The sequence below is a fragment of the Platalea leucorodia genome, assembly GCF_965183815.1.
Source record: "Platalea leucorodia genome assembly, chromosome: 4".
Lineage (NCBI taxonomy): Eukaryota > Metazoa > Chordata > Aves > Pelecaniformes > Threskiornithidae > Platalea > Platalea leucorodia.
The window spans coordinates 38,888,741-38,909,090 of NC_138826.1; the positions used below are offsets into that span (position 1 = coordinate 38,888,741).

At 39.4% G+C, this 20,350-nt stretch overlaps 1 protein-coding gene across 4 annotated transcripts; it reads right to left on the minus strand.

Moving 5' to 3' along the window:
- Positions 1–143: 143 nt before the first annotated feature.
- Positions 144–19,656, minus strand: UBE2D1 (ubiquitin conjugating enzyme E2 D1). 4 transcript variants are annotated; one of them, XM_082310976.1, is made up of 8 exons: positions 19,574–19,592; positions 11,732–11,795; positions 11,605–11,636; positions 9,283–9,400; positions 8,751–8,828; positions 8,380–8,485; positions 5,960–6,053; positions 144–2,877 (listed from the first exon to the last, which is right to left on the minus strand). In XM_082310976.1, exons 4-8 carry the CDS (start codon positions 9,331–9,333, stop codon positions 2,832–2,834), a joined length of 375 nt encoding a protein of 124 aa, XP_082167102.1. In that variant the 5' UTR covers positions 9,334–9,400; positions 11,605–11,636; positions 11,732–11,795; positions 19,574–19,592; the 3' UTR covers positions 144–2,831. The 4 variants fall into 4 exon arrangements, with proteins under 4 accessions (XP_082167102.1, XP_082167101.1, XP_082167100.1 ...); XM_082310975.1 differs by lacking the exon at positions 9,283–9,400 and having other exon boundaries at positions 5,960–6,011; positions 19,574–19,656; XM_082310974.1 differs by lacking the exon at positions 9,283–9,400 and having other exon boundaries at positions 19,574–19,656.
- Between the last annotated feature and the right edge of the window lie 694 nt (positions 19,657–20,350).

A 20,350-nucleotide genomic window follows, 5' to 3' on the forward strand; every position in this document is an offset into this window, starting at 1 on the left:
TCGGCGGGAGAAGCCCGGGCCAAGGTGACCCCGCCGCGCGGCGGCCGTATGTCTGTCCCTCCCTCCGTCCCGGTTACACACGCGGGCCCGCCCGCCCCCCCGCCGTTCCCACAGGCGTTGAGAGAGGCAGACGCGTTTCTCAGTAGTTTTCTTTCACGTTTATTATCGTTTCGCGCTCAGGGAGGCCATGCAGGCAGAAGGCTGGACAGCGAGCGGCCGCTAAGGGAGCGGGCGGCGACGAGCACCGGCCACGAGAGCCCTCGTCACGGCGAGCGGGAGCCACGGGGGACGGGGCAGCTCTGAAGGGAGGCGGGAAAAAAGGATGCAGAGATGACGCAATTTTTCTCCATCATAGTAAACACCACAGGATGGAGTAACAGTTCAGCTGTAACTATTTTTTTCCCTTAAAATAGAGAGGACCTCTGACTGAGGAGTAGCTGGAGATGTTTTATCCCCGGAGATGAAATTGTCCAACTCTTTGAAAGAAGGACATTTAAATAACGTTTTTATCTCCAATAGCATTTTAGACTTTATGCTTTTGAAATGCTAGGAGAAACATGAGAATCAACAACTTACTTTCATGCCTCTAAAACAGCATGTTCATAAGACAGAATTATTCTTTTAGTATATAAATAGGCTGTAGGCAGAATGCCTTACTCATTTTTATTGGTCTTTTTTTTTTTTAATCATCATCCTGCTGGTCTTGCACTGTGATGGAAAGTCATTCTTGCACGTACGGCACGCAGCAGAACAATTACCAGTTGAAGTACAAGTGTTTGCAAACCACCCCTAATACAAATCAGTAAACCAACAGAAAGCGAGTATCCCGAGAGGCAAGTCAAACTTCCAGTTTCACACAGTTCAATACAGATATTGCAAACATTTAAATAATTTTAGTACAAAGGTGTTACTACCAATCTAGGAAAAAATAAGAGCTCTGGGAACACATTCTGATGGTCAGTTTTCTACCACCATTTTAGCAATAAGTATAAACAATGGCTTTGCCTTCCTAGCTACATTGTCCTAGTTCAAGTATAATGAAGCACTCATTTCAATAACAAAAACCCCCACATTTATTCAGCTTACAATCCAAAGTGAACAAGGATATTTTAAGATCAATAGAGCCACTCTCCATCAAGCTTTTGTTTCAAAAGTCATCATTACATCATAGATCAAACTGTAGCACAGAAATGACATTTTGCGCATACATGACCAACTTGCACCATTTGGGTCAGTAAGACAGCCAGCACGAAGGTAACAATATTCCATTGGTAGGTATAAAAGCTCCTACTGTGCACGCTTCCCGCCCACAACCCAAATTCCAGTTTGGCATTCATTACAGAAAAAAAAAAAAAAAAAAAAAACCCAAATATTTTTGTAGTCTTAAAAATGTATTTTCTGATGACAAATTTCCCGACTGCAGTCACTTCAATGTGCAAGGTACAGAGAAAAACATTAGTCACGCATTTTTATTTTCAGATACCCAAGAAGAATGTACAGTAGGAAATCAAAATTCTTCTGCCCTTAATCTACTAAGACAAGACCGTCCCTCTCCAGCACTATTGCTTTTCCACATGCATAGTCTGCAGCAACTGAAATGCCAGTTAATGGAAAAGTTAGCTTCAAGTGTGAGAAGTTTACTGTAACATTCTGATTGCCAACACACCACCTTAACTGAAGTGTTCGATGTTCAAACACTTGTGGTTATTTCCTCCATAAATGAATATAGATGTAACATGTCATTAAACTAGTTGAAATCCTATATAAAACAATGGGCATAGCATGCTAAATAAATTAGGCTAAAGCTAGCATAAAAATTAATTGCGACACAGTTCTAAGTGGTACACGATGCATGGCTTTATTTTCCCTTTTGTCTACAAGACACATGCACACAATATTTTGATTCTCTGATGTTAGAACAAGCACTTTAAGGATATGCACGATTAAAAAAAAAAAAAGCCAAGACAAGTAGTAGAAAACGCATTTTATTTATATGGAAAAGGCTACATTTAGATTTGTAAAAGGTCTGTGATAGTGTTATGTTGCCCACATGTCAAAAATCATTTGTGAATAGCAACAAAACGGTTACATATCTTTCTACATAGCAGTGCAATTAGTTCACATTGCAATAAAATTAAGTCAAGTATGCAACAGAATCAAAACCAAGTGTTTCTCCATAATCAGCGTACAAAGAATTACAGTGCAAAGATCATTTTAGGTTTTAAGAAATCTGCAGTCAGTCTTTAGAATATCCTAGCAGGTGGGATACTCCAATTATTTTCATTACTAGCAGTTGTATCTTGTCAATACTGTGCACAAGCAAGTCAGTCTAAAATGAAATGACTTACATGGTAAATAAAATATTTAGTCTATACAGTAAAAAAAATACAAATTATATAAGTGAACTAACAAAATGCAATTTGAACACACTTATGAAACGGACAACATACTTTAAGGACACACATACAGTATTCATCACATAAAAACAGCTTTTTCCAGCAAAAATAAATTTGGTTGCTTTACAACTGCATTGTGGATCTCGTAGTCTGAAGATGCAGATGTCCAACTCTTAAAAACCGTAATAAATGTCTTCTGCAAAGCATACAAAGAGGATAAATATTCTTATCACAGTCATAAGGTTATTTTTGGAAGTTTGATCTCCCTTGCTCCAGAAACACACTTACATGGGTCAAAAAAAATTCAAGGGGCATCATGATACATTGAAACAGTAAACTGTGCTCCATTTCCTTCTAATTTTGAAAAAAAAAAAAAAAAAAAAACAAACCTAGAATTTACAGTACTCTGTGGTATATGAAAAAGTCTTCACAAGTTTACATTGCATATTTCTGAGTCCATTCTCTCGCATGTCTGTTGTATCTGTACGTGCAGAAAGAAGGCATTACAGTGAAGAGCTGTTAGTGATACATTGACAATGGCCATATATTTACTTAATACAGATGTTTTTGAGCTTTTCACCTCTTAGCATTGATTCAAACGACATTAAAATAGCCTAAAAGCCAAGAAACATATACCCACTGTACGTTCAGTTTCTAAGGCTACCTATCAAAGCTATTTAGCCTCAAACTCAAACCCAGTCTCACAGGTTTGTATTAAAATGCCTATCATTGTGCATACTTAATTTGCATTTCACAACTGGTCCCCTTATTCGTACCTTAACAGGAATTTCTTGTCAATTATTCCTAAATGTGTATGCTATTAACAGTCTGACAAAGTTCACACACTTCAGTTGCTTAAAATTCAGTATAATTAACTGGTTTTGGAAAGGGTGGGGATAGAAGGCCCAGTGATTTTTTTTTTTTTTTTTTTTATTCTCCATTCTGCATTTCAGAACCTGAAAGGAAAATTTCCTGAAAAGCATTTTTGACTAGATTTTAAGTCTTGGGTCTTTTCCTTCTGATATGAAGCTGACTAGCACTCCCAAAGGTAAATGTTCTTAGAGAGTCAATAACTTTCCCCCTAGTCCTCGCATTTATTACATTAGACTAGATTCACTTTCTTCTGGGTCATCCAGAGAAAACGGTGACAAGTTTTTAAATCCATTTCTTAAGATCAGCATAGCAACTCATGTACTAACTGGTTTTGTTCTTAAGAATATGCTACCATACAAGTCTCTGTATTTTTACTTATAGTAAAATAACCCTAGATAAATGCTCAGGGGTAACCAGCCATATCTTTCATTTCCTAAATCCAAGCTGATATGAAAAAAATTTAATAGGTGATCAGCATAAGATGATAAAGCTATAGTCAAGACACCATGTGTTCTCACTGTGTCCAGCAATGATTAAATTTCAAGTTTTGGAGACAAATATCCCTTGCTCACTTCCTTCAAAAACAGGAGGCACAACAGCTGAGATCACTTTTAAGTAAGTGGATGGACAAAAGCTGAGACACAAATGGGCAGAAGCTGAGGCACAACATCATCAACTTGAACACTATCTGCTTTGCAGTACAAGCCACAGAGTTCAAGCACTTCAGAAGTGGGTTATGCGATTTGATTGTATCAGACAAACTGTCAGAAAAAGGCCATTTTAGTAATTTTTACTCTAGGGAGAGAAATACTAGACCATAGGCTTCCATATAACTTCTACATCACTCCTCCTCTATCCAGTCCTCAAGGTAAAAGCAATACTCAAATCTTCATGGACCTGTGATACGTGATGAACCACAGGCCATTAGCATGCATTGCAAGAAGTCTTCAATGGCTCAGTACTAAAAAATAGGTACCAAACAATTTCTCAGTCGGTTAACCAGAAAGTCAAAAATTCTTCTGGATATCACAAACATTCCACAGAATCTGAAGCAAAGAGTCTAACAACTAAAATAGTTAACAGCAAGGTTACCAAAAAGCAGCTTAAGTACCAAGGATAAAATCCTGCCCCAAACTAAATCCATAACCTTTTCCACAGCTGGAAGTAGTAGTCAGATAAACAGTGGTGGTTAGGCTGTCGATGAGTGTGCTGCATGGCTATGACTATTTAATTTATTGTCAAGGCCACCAGAGAATTTGTGACTGATTCATTTTGGGGAAGGTTATTCCATTCTTGGCAAATTAGGACTGGATGTATTTGGAAAACCTTAGAGAGACTCCTGCTCCTTGTTACTATCCCAAATTGATCTTGTGTTTCAGTCTTTCTTAATGCCACACACACCTAGAAAATCCACAAGTGCTAAAACTCTGTTACAGAAGACAGCTCAGGCCATGCTGATAGACTGTAGGTTACATCCTGGATTGTGCTCAAAATACCTATAGCAGCAGAGTTCAACAGAATCTCCCAGTGGTAAGCAAAATATTTCCTTCCTGGATCACTGATTCTGTAACCTTTTCCATGCATAAAGTTTTTAAAGTTTGTAAGTCCAGGGGAAGCAGGTAGCTGATATATCAGCAGAAAGCAGAAAAGATGGAAAATCTCACACAGGTAGTATTCCCTCCATGGAACCCTTTGGAAATCATGCAGTCTGATCTGTGGAATAAAGGGCCTGAGCTTCCTGCTGCCCATGACTGCAACAAACTCTCTTAAGAAATCAATGCATCACTGCTTAGTTATCCATAAATTTCACTATTCAAAGTTTGAGTCGCAAAGGAGTCACTCTAGAGAGGTACTGCTCTGGAAAGAAACTCTGCTCTGCCAAGGATTGGGCTCACTAGTGTCCTCTGGTATTGCGAGGGCTCAGCCATATATGTAGTTATAAGACAGTATTTCAAAACCCTCCTTAGGAGGGGTGTACATCAAGGAGTCAGCAAGCCTTAAAACTGAACTTCGGGAAATCTAGGTCGTTCTGCACTATAAGTAAAACACCCCAGCATAGATGTTTCTGTCAATATAGTACTTTTAGAGTTACAACTCCTCAAATCAAAATCAGGTTTGATCCAGAAGCATGTAACGCTTCAGTTATGTGCTGTCCATGTTACCTACCCAAGATCAGAAACTTCCTGCAAGCTCTACAGCTGTTCCAGAAAGTAAAAGAGGTTCTCTTTCTCTGTAAGATGCTGCAAATTGCAATAAATGTGACAACGGTTCTTAGTACTAAACAGAGCTGAATATAAAAGTCTATCCTACATTTACAAAATTCTGTCAAAAACACATTTGTTGTTCATACCCAACATCCTACTAAAGGCACAGGTTTTACAACCAGAGGATCACAGTAGCAACAAATAATTCATATTTGGGAAATGATTTTTCATGCAATGAATATAAACACACAACACAAAAGTGTGAAGGTTTTATACAACTAAGTACAAAAAAATACTAAGTATCCAAGAGCTGTGCATGCCTACAGTTTCCTGCTTGCCATTTCATTGAGTAATATTTTCAAGATTTAAAAATCTAATCCTGTAGAAATCTATGAAAAGAGTATCTTTAAAAGTTAAGATAGAAGGTGCATAGCAGATAACCATCTGCAAGTACCACACACACAAATATGTATATGTTATACTCACTTTTCCTTGTCTGACTTGTAGATCTGTGCAATATCCGGTACTAAAGGATCATCTGGATTAGGATCACAAAGTAAGGAGCATATGGACAATAAAACTAAATAAAAGAGACACTAGATTAAACAAGTTAGTTTGCTTTATTTCTATAATGCTTTAATATATTCCAGTACACTGAAGGAGGGTGGTGGAAGGGAGATTGGAAAGAGAATGCATATTAGTATTAAGCTTTCATATAGCAGTTCTGCTCAGAAATGTTTATACAGCATCATTTTTCTAGGTCCTAAACAAACAACACCTGATACTAGCCTAGAGAACTTGCAACCCGTGGACCTGTTCCTTTTGTAATGATCTCTCTCCCATGTTTTAATCTATGAACATTAAACAAACTACAGACTACATAGTTACCCGTAAATATTTGATCAAACTAAGCTCTTCCATCTACAGTTATTTAAGATAATTAGTATTGTTAATATTACACTCCCATGCAATACTCTATTTGTGCATATCCTTCTCCACTTCTGTACTGACAGTTCTTCTCTCCTTCATAAGAATATTTCACTTAATTTGATAGAAGCGAGACTTCCATTTTGGGAAAATACCTCTTCAGTATTATATGCAGGTTCCATTTATAACACCATATTAATTTCCTGGTATTGAACCAAGGATATTTGAGGTTTTTTTTAACATTTTCAGTCCATACTTGTCCGGAAATTTCTATTTTTATACTCAGAACTAGTATGAATACAAGAGTACACAGTTAAACTATTCTAAACATGTAGTGAAAGGGAATTTGATGCTACAATGAGAATCTGCTGTAGAATAGGATTTATTCCTTGCTTTGTCTTGTTACAAAAGAGCCTGGACTAACACCTATTTTCAGCTGTAGCAAGTTCGACCACTTCATACTGACATATTTCATTTTATTAAGTGCCAAATACACCGGTAATATTAGAAAATCAGGTTAGAATACTTGGTCACACCCGTCAGAGGTGCTATCAGTACATTATAATCCTTTGATTCAGGAAAACAAGAACTATAAAAGGAGAAACTTCCATGAGCCAGTGAGCTAATTTCCAGTTTATGGAATATATAACGTGCAAGCACATGAAAAGCACGTCAAATCAGAACACATAAGACCAACAGACTGCTACTCTTTATAAGTGAAGGAACACTCAACAAGTAAAGACACAGGAAAGTGCTGAAGATGTAAAAACTTAAGAGTTTTCAGTTGTAAATGCCAATTGTTAAACATGATAAAAATGCCAACTCTCATTTGCTAAATACCTTCTAAATAACTAGAGACATTTTTTTTTCCTCAGCAATAAAACAATCAACCAATTTCTGTGGAAAGTTAATACCAACTACACACAATAGTAATTCATGTCTTCAGCAACTACATTAGGAAACAGTATTAAACTTAGATTTTATTTAGCTTGTGAGATTACTGCACAGGGTTGTTATGCACGAGCAGAAGTTGCTTTTCCAAGGAGGTACACCAATTGCATGTGCATAAAGCAATTTCCATTGGACAAAGACTAAGAATTTTTGCCTTGCTTGTACACCAAATGCAATGACACTGTTCTAAAAAAAGACACATGGTTTAGAGAGCTCTCCAGCACATAAGCAAGATGTGATACTGTTTAACCTTGAGTCACATGAGAACTTTCTGTAATATGACTAAGAGCATGCCTAAGCATTTTGAAGATGGGTGAGAAAAAACAATGATAGCACCCACATTTTAAGCAGCTTTTGAAGTGACACAAAATGCCTACAATAAAAGAACTGCTTAACTGTAACCTCAATGTCCCAAAAATCTACAGTGTTCACCTTGAGAAAGTTTAACTACAGGACTAGAATATTTTAATAAATTTTTTACTGGTTACTTTGAAAGCAACTACATTTTAAAATATTCATCTTGCAGAGGAATGCAAACCAGAACAATTTATCTCATTTTAAAATAAAGTGTAATTAAGATCTTAGTCCACACAAAGATGCTCAGGCAACCTAAAGAGCCATCGATAAGCAATCAGGTAAACCCACACACATCAGCATCAGGGTTTTCCATTTACATCCAAATTAATTTGATTTTGAAGCTCTCTTCACCAGTTTCTCCTCAGTTCTGCATGCAGAGTCAGCTATAATACAGAAGTTGCATTTCAAGATAATTGGACATTTACTATCTTACTCAACTTGTATTAGAACATTTCTTCACCATGCACATAGTATTTTATGTAATGTGACACTCCAAATAAACTGTGCAAGACCTTGGATCAGAACAAGCATTCCAATGGAATTTGCCACTTCTGTAACACGCAGGATAAATGAGTTCCCACTGCCACCCTTAGACAGTGCAGTAATACACAAAAAAGCACCATGGCAGTGTATGCAATTTCATAAAACCGTTAGCAAATCTGTGAGTTTACCTTTAGATACAGTCAGAGCTGGTGACCATTGCGATCTCAGGATATCAAGACAAATACTCCCATTACTGTTTATGTTTGGGTGGTATATTTTTGTTGTAAAAGCAATCTGGAATAAAAAAATAAATAAAAAACAAGTAACATCAAATTCTGTTTATTACATTTGGAACCCTTAACATTGTCCCTTCAGTTTCCGTCATACCAGCTCTGCCAACACAATCTATTGTACCATCTTATCTGTTCAACCACTATGAACATGTATCCTATTGCTGGCCTTTCTGATTTTAACTTCCAAAATTAAGCCTCAAAGAACTAAGACTCAGAAACAAGGCTTTGACCAAAAAATTGCATAAGTTTTGAGAGCAAGGACTTACCTTTGGTGGTTTGAAAGGATAGTCTGTTGGAAAGTGTACTGTGAGAAAAAATACTCCCCCTTGATATGCACTATCAGGCTGGAGAAAAAAACAAAACAAACAAAAGATTAATACATTTCAGTTATTTTGGAGCTTCCCTTCTGAGTGCAAATAACCTCCCAAAGCTATGAGTATCTTAGAAAATCCATTTTTTCCCCAGTACACAGCCCATGCTATGGGCCACAGCCCACTATGGGCTGTGTACTGGGAAGGCAGAGAGGGAATTGAACCCTCCCACTGGCCTGCAGAGCTACAGTAGAGCCAACCATGGCTACTACTGCAGTAGCGCAACATGGCTACTGAGCGCTGCCCTTCTTGGGGAGAGAAAGGGAGGGAGCAGTATTTGACTGGTGGAGCTACAAAACTGCTGATCCATCAGCTCCACTACACCAAGGGGAATACGAAACCCAGAGCAGGTCTTCCAAATCCTGTCTCTGTGCAACACCACAGCTGCTCTGATCCTCCTCCGTCCTTAAGCTACAAATATACTTACCTTAAGAAGTGGGTTCTCTTTGCAGATGCAAAGAGTAGGATTTTCCAACATAATTCAGTTGATCATGATGACATCAGGGAGTTTTAAAACACACAACATCTTTGTGACCTGTACAAATCTGTGAACATGCATTTTGTTAGAGAACATGTGCACAGGTTTACGTCCAGGTTGCACACAGTTAATAGATAGAAATAACTTTGTTGCGGTCATCTGTTGAGGAAATCTTTCATTTTTATTAACTAGAAAAGTGAGGGGAAAAGTCTCAATGCTAAGTGATAGAGAGCAGTGCTGCCGTTTCTGATTAAGGGAAGGAGAAGAAAACCTTTCTCATTACGTGGTAAATTTAAAAGAGCAACATAGAAACTCAATCTCAGCAGACCTGCAAAAGATCAAGTTTTGGGGTTTTCTTATGGAAGCAAAGGCAGACTTTTTAAAATAAAATGTTTACCTTGGAAATGAGCAAAAATTACTGGTTTAGAGATGAATATAAGAGATAAAGTCACAAATGGTCTACTAAGACATGTCGTCTTACACACTTAAAATGCAGACAGTGTTGCACTGTAAGGCAGGTTATATATAGTATTGCTAAGAAGTCAGCATTAGATAACATCAGAGGAGATTGCTGCTGTACTCCCAATTACATTTGAAAGGACTGCTTGCATGCATACTAAATGGATTTGTCAAAGTTAAAATAAGCTGAAGATGAGACAAGTTCAGTGTCAGACAGAAGGCAAAGTGAAGTCACAGCACGTTTTGTAAGGTATGTAAAACAAATTGATGATGCCCACATACAGGAGAAGAGGTTCCCCTACTTCCACACATAGGAAGTGCATTCTGAAGGTAAGCTTTAGTCCTATGCTTCCCTCAGGCCATCAGGAAACATACAGGATGTGCATCCCTATTTCCTTATGTTACTAAGACAAAGGATTAACACGCTGACTGTGTTCTTTTCTTGTTGGCAGATATGGCTGAGAAAGGTTGGCAGGGGATGCTCATTCTTATTTTTAACTAGAGAAATCTGAGGAACCTGAAGCGAAGAAGAGGGTATTTTCCACTACAGAATATGGAAGATGAATTGCAAGCTTAAAAAAAAAAAATAATGGAATTTAAGTTGGGATTTATGTGCTGGTATTTCCCTTATTCAGGTCATCACAGTCATTCAGGACCGTGACATTACTGGTAGCAATTGGCACATAAGCTTTTGTTAACTCTTAACTTCTTTGCTGTTTTGCCATTCACCTTTAAGCAGTGCAGAAGGGCAAGGGTCAGAATGACTTGGTATGTGAAAAAAAAAAAAGCTGTTAAAGAAGAATGGCAAAAGCATTAGTATCCTACAGAAAAACTTGCCGCAATCATTTCAGTTGCTGCTGGGCCATTGACAAGTCGGACAACAGACCCCAGCATTCCACTGGCAAATTAGTAACTGATCTTTCACTGCTTCAGAGCAGCTGTGCTGAAAATGCAGAAATAGCCTCAAAGCAGTCACAATTCCACTTTTCTCCACCATGTGATGCTGCATCTTAATGGATCAAGTATTGTCTCAAAATTTCAACTCACACAGTGGTTCAGCTCATCATCTGAACCAGAAACTCTTCTTTCCGAATTAGTAAGTCCAAAACAACACCACTAGGAATACAAACTCCTTACCATGATATTAATAAACACCCTTTCCCTCAGGTCATGTTGTTCGTTGGTCTTTATGCTGAAACCCTTTTCAGTTTTCCTTTAAAACTTCCTATAGTTAAGCTTTATTGTCATTTCCTTGACAAGAGTCATAAATGTTGTCTTTAGAGACCTCCCTCAACCCAAGGAAAGCAGGTCTTTCTCACACAGAAACCAGAAGTACCCACAATTGCTGGTCTATAGTTTGCAAAAGCCTCTGTTTTTGCCGGAGCCACATCGCAGCCATCAAATAAGCTCTATCTAAAAGCCCCAAAATCACCCTGTGCAACATCACTCTTGTTTACAGTTACCAACATTGGATTACACCCACTCTTCCCCCTTTCAGATGGATGAATCTTCCAGAATTGAAATGATCATCTTTGAAAAGCAAGCTTTTCACTTTGCAGCCCACGTTACCAATTCAAACGTTGCAGCTAACTGATTAAGCACCCCTAACTTCATGAAGAGGACAGATTTTTGAACAGTTACAGAGAGAAACTAGTACCAGACTACTAAGAACAACAATACCACCTTAAATCTTTAATCTGTACACAGCACAGCTGAATTTGACTGCCGTGTTTACATAAACCCAAATGAATCCTTCCGTAACAAAAAGGGAAACAAGGTCTACTTTCTAATGGGCACAAATTACATACTTACAGGTCCCATAATTGTTGCTTGCCAATGAAACACTGAAAGTTAAAAAGATACAACAATTAGAGATTTTTCTGAGCTTTTTCTTAACCAAAAAAAGGTCAACTGTGACAACGTACTGTGAAGAGCTTACAGTCATCTCCAACAGGTCCAGCAGAACAGTGGGCCGGTGGGTCTCGCTGCAAATCACTTAGTTCCTGTAAGAAAAACACACAAATATTTGAAAGAAATCTACATGAAAATACACACCACTCAGCAGTATCATTTCAAAAGTGAGAATGCAAACAGATTTTATTAAATAGCCCTGTGGTATTTTTAAAGAAATCAACACTTGAAATGCCCATTGACATTGAAAGGGTTTTTTTGCCACATAGGTCTGCAGCTAAAGACAACATTGTGCTATAAATTATTATCTGAAAGTATTTAAGAGTTATAGCCAAGTTCATAATAAGCTGGATATACTGAAGTAGAGACAGGAAAAAAAAAAAAAAAGAAGGGTTTCTTGACTTCTCTGTAAACTCACTGCTTAATGTAGAAATTTATGTGCTAATCTGACTGTTCTTTTAGCTTTTGATTTTACAAAAGCTTTTTGTATTGGCCTACTCTACCTACACTAGCTGAGTTAAACTAGCTCATAAAATGCTTGCAGTCTGCCTACAGATGATATATAAAGATACTATAAAGGTTCCTAAGTAAACTAGAAAACAAAGAAAAAATATTAGCTTTACCCCTCATTTAATACACCTTGATTTAATTCCCTGCATGGTGGTGATTTCCCCCCCCCCCCCAAATGACTACTAAGAAACCCCCCAGAAAGCTGAAACTTAAGAGAAGCACTAAGAGAAGCTTTTGCAGGTCAACTGATTGATTTCTCTTACAGACATCCACACAGTCCCAAATAACTTAAAATTATTATTTAATTACACAAAACCAGCTCAGCTTTTCATCTGATTTATCATCACTATATCAAATGCAAAACAAGCCAGGCATGGACGTTGCTTCATTTTCCTTGTTTAATTTAATATACCACTTTTGATGTCTGAAGTTTTACTGTACTAATAACAAACAACTTTTTCCAATTCTAAGCTGGTAGGAACTGTGCTGTGCTAAGTTTAACAATTATGTGTAAATACTTGCATTGAAATAAGCTAAAGGATGTCTGTTAAGCCACTGTTCATCGGTCAACTAATTACTCAAAACATACACATTTAAGTCAACAATAGACATAAGCAGTCTGCAAGTATCTCCTTGATTTTAGCATAAGGAGTAACAGTGGAAACATTTCTACCCAAAAATCATTAGTCAAAACAACTACTTCCAAAATCAAGATTTAAATTGGAACTAATTCTCAAGTGTAGAATTTGTGTACATAGTGTGATCAGACCTTACGTACAATTTCAAGGGTTAAAACTCTGCACTTCTCAACTGCTGTGATATATTTATCCATTTACGACATCCAGTAAACATTTCAACTCACACAGTTCTCTCTTTGAGGGACCAAATTTACCACGGACCTGGCACCTAAATTCAGGCACACTTCTTACAGGTCTACCCTTGGCCCTGAATTCAAAGAAAGGCACTGCAACATATCTTCAGCCAGGTAATAGAGTAGTAACACTACTACTTGCTCTGAGGTCACTCCTCACAATCTTTGCAATTTAAAATAAAAGAGAAAGTTCTTTGACATATACTGACATATCTCAGGTTGCCAACTAGTGTTACTTGTCTGCCCTCAACATTATTCTGTTGATGAAATTGTATGCTGGTCCAGAAACAACACTCCCAGCTAGACTTTGACTAATAAAGGCAATAGCAAAACCCTTTAAAAGCTCAGTTCCCTTTTTAATCAGAGGATTCAAATTTCACTAAGGGAGTGATACAGAGAAACAGTAATCTATGCAAAGCCAAGTCCTTGCCAGTACATGAAGGGAGTCAACAAGTCTCAAATTTCCAGGAGTCACGAGAGTTGTAACAAGCATTACCAACGGCAGAGCAGTTACAGCCACCATCTACTCTAATTTGCAACTCAAGATCTAACCCAACAAGAGATTAAGTCTTGCACACCCACTAAAAAAGAGCCACCTACATGAGACTGTTAGCCAAAACAGGGAATTCAACGCCCAGAAATCACGCGGTTTATGGCAGTCATGGCCGACTACTAAATAAGAGGCAATGACAGGAAAAACATGTAGCTTAACTCTTCAGAAAGTCTCTAAAATATCTGCAAACGTTCCTTTATGCATACACAAACTGCTAGGCAAGCACTTAATTTTGGAGTCGCGAGTCTATAACAGTACTCTCATTTGTTAGATGCTTTCCTCAAGATCTTTACATACCCCAAAACCACACAAATTGGTTTTCATTCATATGTACACGTGCACTTCAGAATTGGTAGGAACTGGGAAGGCTCCTCAGGTATACACCATTTGTTCAGGCTAAAAGCACTGAAATTTGTCCATGATTTAAAAATGGTTTTAATCATACCTTGAAGAGACCCAGAACTGTAAAAACCTCTTATTAATATTCCTCTAATAATGATGAAAAGGCTCTCTTCAACCAGCTGCACTAAATGAGAGCCATGTTCACGGATACATTCAGAGAGCTTCTGCAGCTAGGAAACAAAGCCAGACCAAACTTCAAAATCCTGATAGAGCAAATTCAAGCCATATTTTCCAATCATAAGAAATAATGTATTGAAGCTAATATGGTTTAAAAAAACAAATGGTAACATGATCAAACTTTGTAAATTGAGTTTGACAGGGTTAACGGTTTGAGCCTTTACATACAGAAGCTCAGATCAAGCTATCGTAAAAACAAAGAACTATTCAGCTTTATACTGTTAATTATGCTGTTTAAGCTTCATAGTCAAAGCAAAATTATCTGGAAAGCTGTAAGATTTAGGCTTCAAGCTTTCCTACATCCTTTGAAATGGTGCAAGGAGATAGTCAGAACATCCCCCATGAGTCAGACTGACTTGCCACTGTCCGGAGCCGAACACTGCAGAACAGCTGTGATGATACTCTAGAATAAGTAGATGTAGAAAAACTGCTTCATGACTTTACATATTCAAAAAAGAATGAGATGTTGAATACAAGAATTCTCTATACAAAGCAGCAAAGATGCTCTTCACCAGAAGCCCGAAACCTTGTGTCAAGAGACAAGGCTGAAGGAGTTACAAAGCACAATGTGCTGAAACCTCCTCAAGAAGTGCAAGAGAACTGCACGTAAGGCATTACACAGTCAACACTAAACATTTCCCTCTAAGTTTAAATTAATTGGTTCTAGCAGCTTTGCCCATGTTTTATGGATTATCACTATGTAGCTGCATGATGCAGGTCTGGTTACTTCAAGGCCTTGTCCACACTGATATTTTTAGTTAGTGGTACAGAAAATGCTGGTGCAAGACTTCGACATACATAAGCTAACAAACAGCATCTATAATTCAAAGCAGTGCAGATTCAGTTTCAAAACAGGAAGTCAACACTGCAAATTACAGCGTACACTGGTGTAAGGTCTTTTATGAGAATATACAAAACCAAAATTTTGTCTGCAAGAGATGCAAACAGAAGTATCAGTTATTTCAAACACTGGTGAATGTCACAGCATAAAAGCATCTATCAAGAGCTCCAACACATGCCAGACTATCCCAGTACAGCCAGGATAAACTTGTACAGAGAAAACAACTAAGCTGAGGACAGTGGTAGGAATAAATCTTCTAATCCTCTCAAACATAGGGAATATTACAGAGTAAAATAGAATACTGTTAATTCTATGCCTGTAACTGGTTGCAACAGTAAACTATTTCTCCTCTTTGTATGTACAGAACAGCAGCAGAGTACAAAAATAAGCGGGATCCATGACCAGGTGTGGCTAATAAAGGAATATTAGCATAATGCTACAAATGCTAAACAACATTTACTGGAGATGGACACAGCAAAGCCTCCAAATTATCACCTTTCATTGCACCACACACACTGTAGAATAAATAGCTCTGTGGGCAGCGTGAAAGAAAAATTTTAAAATCAAATTTAACAGATGTAAAACATACACTATGGTAAGCTATAAATGCTGGAAATATTTCTGAATGTGCAGACCAGTGCTCTTTGACAAAGTATAATACAGGATGTATTTCATGAAAGTATAAAGTTGATGAAGACTGGAAGGCCACTTTAACAGTTACATGCTTCATTAGCAGTCAGGCTTCTCTCCTAAAAAGCTACTGGAACAAGACTGTAAAGGATACTTTGATAACAAAGAGACAAATACTCTCAGCATAGTACTCATGGACACTCAATGGCTATGAGCATGAGTAGTAACAAAAAAAAGCCCTAAAAATGTCTCCTTTTTTTCAGTTCAAAAAAATGTAGTCAGAAAAAAAGACTGCAGACTATCAGAAGACTAAAATAAACTGCAGGCAGCATCACTAAAAGCTATTTTAATTCTCTAAGTGACACAAAACCACAAGCAGAGCCTTTTTCCACACTGTTATTTAAAATGCAGGTTTTTATATTTGCCAGCTATGTTCTTCGTTTCTTGCACAAAATGCACTATAGACCACAGATCCGCTTCCTACCAACTCCATGCATATCCTGCTGCTATTATATTAAAGCTGTTTGGAATCATCTGTCAAAAAAAAAAAAACAGTGATCATACTTAGACTAGTTAAAGGATTCCCTGTTCTTCATAAATTTGGTAAATGTAAAGCAAATATTATCATAACATTTCTTGATATAAAGGTAAGTCTCAGTAATAAAGTATATATTTATTTTTAGACATTGTTTTAATGCAACAAAATATTGCTGTGATATCACAGCTGATGTTTTGAAAGCTAATTAAAACATTTTGTATTACAGATCCAAAAAAGAAGTTTCCTTAGTATGTTTATTACCATCCAAAGGAAGCATGTGACTCAACAGTTTAAGGTCAAAATCTAAACCACAAATATTGATAACACTTTATTTACTTGAGCCAATTTACAGTAAGAAAAGTTATTTTCAACATAAATATTCAAGTCAGTATGTCCTGGTAGTCTACGCATATGCGAAACACATACCGAAACAAACAGACATATAGTTCATTGGTATATCTAAATGTTTGAATGCTTCTATTCTTTGAGTTGTGAGAGAAAAACAATCAAGCACTATGCACCAACAAGATAAAAAACAACAGCTATTTTTAAACCAGTCTTCAAATGTGTCATAAAATAGTTTGTCTCTGGTTTCAAAATCTCTTCTAAATCCATTTTTCAAAAGTAAAACTAAAGTATAACAGAAGTAAATACTGGGTTTGTATGTATTTCAAAATAGCCTAAGCCATTAACAAGCATAACATCAACCCCTCATTAACACTAGAGGAGCACCCAGAAGTACAGGATTTATGGTGAAAACAATCTCCTCAACTGTGATACTGAACTGACAGGACAGCAAACTCACAATTAGATATGTAAACAAAGGATTCAGAACAGGAATCCCAGAATCTGCACAGGGCAGAACTGACCTATACGCTAACTTACATAACCTGTCAGCCTGAATTATTTTCTACCTTGCACAAAAGCCATGGTGTCTCAATTTCCAGAGGCAGCAACAATAAAGGCTTCTTTACAGAATATCCCTTCCCAATTAAAATGGGCTAATGCAGGCTCCTCAGCTTAAGATGAATAAGAATCTCCCGTCTTTCCAAGAACCCTGCAATGAATTTGTCATGGAGGTGGCACTGGCGGCTGTGCTTACACCGCAGGGTTTCACATCCTCACTGCTCTTCCACTCTCAGCACTAAGTTGATACACTTTCATGCGCAATGATCAGCTTGTTCGTTCATTATTTGGTTGCCCGTATTTTAAGAAAGCTCCCAAGCACAATACATCTTTCCATTATTAGTGTACAGTCTTGAAGTCTGCAGGCTGTCACCCTTTGAGGAGTCCCTCGAGGCAGATCCATGAAAGATGGGATGAAGCCACACAGATCACAATGGCAATACTATTTAGAAACTGGAGTCCCAACTGGTATGAGACAAAAAATGCTCACTAACATTTCTACATATTACAGCTTTGCTTCCTCTGTTGGCAGTATCATCCTGAACACACATAGTATCAAAATTATTGTGAACAAACGCTCAAACTTACCATCAAAATCCCTTAGCTGTGTTCAAGTACAATTCTGAACCACCCTAAAACCACCCAAGCTTAACTTGAGACAGTACGTCTAGACTGACAAGCTCCCAAGTAATACCATTGTGTTTTCTGACAGCCCTTTGTTCTCCAAAGAGTTCCTCTAGGCACTTTCTGAAACTACGAAGTCCTTACAGCATTTTCTCTACTCCAGATCTTATCCCTTCCTACCCTTGAGATACAACACAGCCATCAACCTTTATAGCCAGTCTGAAACATCAGAAAGTTAGAAGGGATAAACACACCATCATACAAATACTAAGAAGGTCATAAAAAAAGAAAGTTGTGGCTTTCCAGTGTATACATGGAAGTCTCCAAAGCAGAAAGAAACACTATGCAGGGAACGTGGTAAGAGAAAAACATGGAGAACAATCCTATTCTAGCAGGACCTCATTTGAAAGACCACAACTACCACTCCATCTCAAAAAAGACAGAAGACTACCAGACTTTCCACTTTCTCTTTGTCTGTTCACGTTAGCAGAATGAAACTGAACAAGAAGAAGAAAGAGAAGGTATTCAGAACAATCCTTTTCTTATGAACACAAGGGTAAGGAGATATTCAAGAAAAGGTGGGAAATTAAAAAGCCAAGAAAAGGCAAAACATTCCTATAATATGTAGAAGCATAACAGAGTTATTGTTAAGAGAAAAATCACGGTAGCAATTTATTAATTTTTTTATATAAAGTTCAAATGCAACATTCATAACAAATACGTGATATGAAGCAACAATGCTCTCCCCTAATTACCTGTAAAGGCATAAGATGTGTACCACCAGACCTAACTAGCAACTTCTGGTAGAAATCCATTCAAGTAACTTTGTATCTATTATAGGGCATCCCAGACCTGCTTGCTGCAGGGTCAGCTGGTCGTTATAGAATTCTATTTCTGTAATACCAACGTTTTCCAATAGCGAAGGGAATCCAGAACAAGAAATTACATCACGGTCACTAAACTAGGATAGCACAAACACTGACTAACCACAGCACATCAACAGCAACAAAATATCACGTATTCTATAACACGGCCGATATGCTACCATTTAACTAAACTTCTATGTTTACCATCCATAACGCTTTTTTTGTCTCTCCTGTACAATGACCAGTTCGGTCTTGCCAAACAACAGGAATCTAGAAATTTACTCCACAGTTGAAACCTAGCCATTTACAAATATTATCCAAAAACTCTACAACTGGGATACATTCAAAGGTCATATCAAGTACTGGGCTGACAGCACTTCCTAATGTGGAAAAAAACTTATGCACAGGGCTGACCAAGCTGTGTGCAACCGGAGCGCGGTATTTTGGCAATGGGTATTTTACGTACAGCTCTACTAAAGATAACCCGTTAACACAACGTCGCCTTTCACCCGCGACTTCACCACCACACGGCTGTAGCCTCGGGAAACACCTCAGGTGGTTTATTAACGACAGTTTAAAACGCTGACTCGGGGGGGGGGGGGGGGCCTTCAAGAAGATGAAGAGTCCCCAAACCGCAGGGAGAGCGGCAGGAGCCCCCCTCTTCTCCACCTCACGCCCGCTCCGACCGGGACAGCCGCGCCCCGCACCGGGCTGGGCCCCTCCGCCCCCTCAGGCGACCCCGCGGGGCCGCGGCACCGGCTCCGGCAGCTGGGGGAGGGCAGCGGGGGCACGACCGGGGCGAAGGACGGGCCCCGAGGCGGAGACAACGCCGGGCAACGGCTCCCCGCGACGCCCCCCGCCGAGCCGCGGCCCTGCCCGCCGCCACCCCGGGCAGCAGCGGGGCGGAGGGCCCTTCCCGCCTCCCTCCCTCCCGCCCCTCGGCCCCACTCACTTTCTGTATCCGCTTCAGCGCCATGGGAGCGCGGGGCAGGCGGCGGCGGCGGGGAGCGCGGCCGGGGGGGCGGAGCGGGCGGGTAACGGCATCCGCGCGCGCCGCGGAGGCGGGGGGGGGGGGGGAATCGGGGGAAGGGCCGCGGGGCGGGGCGGGGCGCGCGCTCACCGGGCCCTTTGTGCCCGCCTTGCGCCTGCGCAGCCCCGGGCGCGCCGGGAAGTGCGGGCCGCGGGGAGAGCGGCGGCGCTGCTGCTGCCCCCTGGCGGCCGGCGGTGCGCACCCCGCCCCCGCGCCGCGGCGGGAGGCGGGGGGGCCGCGTCTCCCACACTTAAATGTTGGCCTTCTTTGTACCGGCACTTAAAACGGACCGCATTTTGTGAGCGGGCTTCGCTTGGAGCTTGTCCTCTCCCCCTGGGAAGTCTGTGGATGACCGGGAAACTAAAGCACAATCGGGCTGCTTGTGTTCAAAGAACAAAAGGTGTTTGAAGGTCGCGTCCTTTGCAGGCGGACCTGTTGTCCCAAAAAGCAGGGTTCTCTTACCCGGTGTGCAAAAAAGCCGAATAACAGGCAGGGTCGAGCTATGTGTTTATTTCATGTCTGCGCAGAGAGGGGTGCTGGGGGGTAACTCCACAAAGCTAGCACACCTCGGTTAACATGCGGTGACATTTTCTGCGTCCTGAGTAGCCGTTATCAGTATTTTCACAATTCCACTTATTCATCCTTGCTTCTGTTGCTTCTCACAAGCCTCATCTGCACTTAAAGGTACAACGTGGTTTA

What these genes read in the sequence shown, in the direction of transcription:
- UBE2D1 (XM_082310974.1), bottom strand. Translation starts at nt 19,597, where the DNA reads ATGGCGCTGAAGCGGATACAGAAA. An exon ending in CGCTGAAGCGGATACAGAAA is followed by an intron (nt 11,796 to 19,573) that starts GTGAGTGGGGCC and finishes TTTTTCTTACAG; the next exon opens with GAACTAAGTGATTTGCAGCG. An exon ending in ATCCTTTCAAACCACCAAAG is followed by an intron (nt 8,486 to 8,750) that starts GTAAGTCCTTGC and finishes TTTTTATTCCAG; the next exon opens with ATTGCTTTTACAACAAAAAT.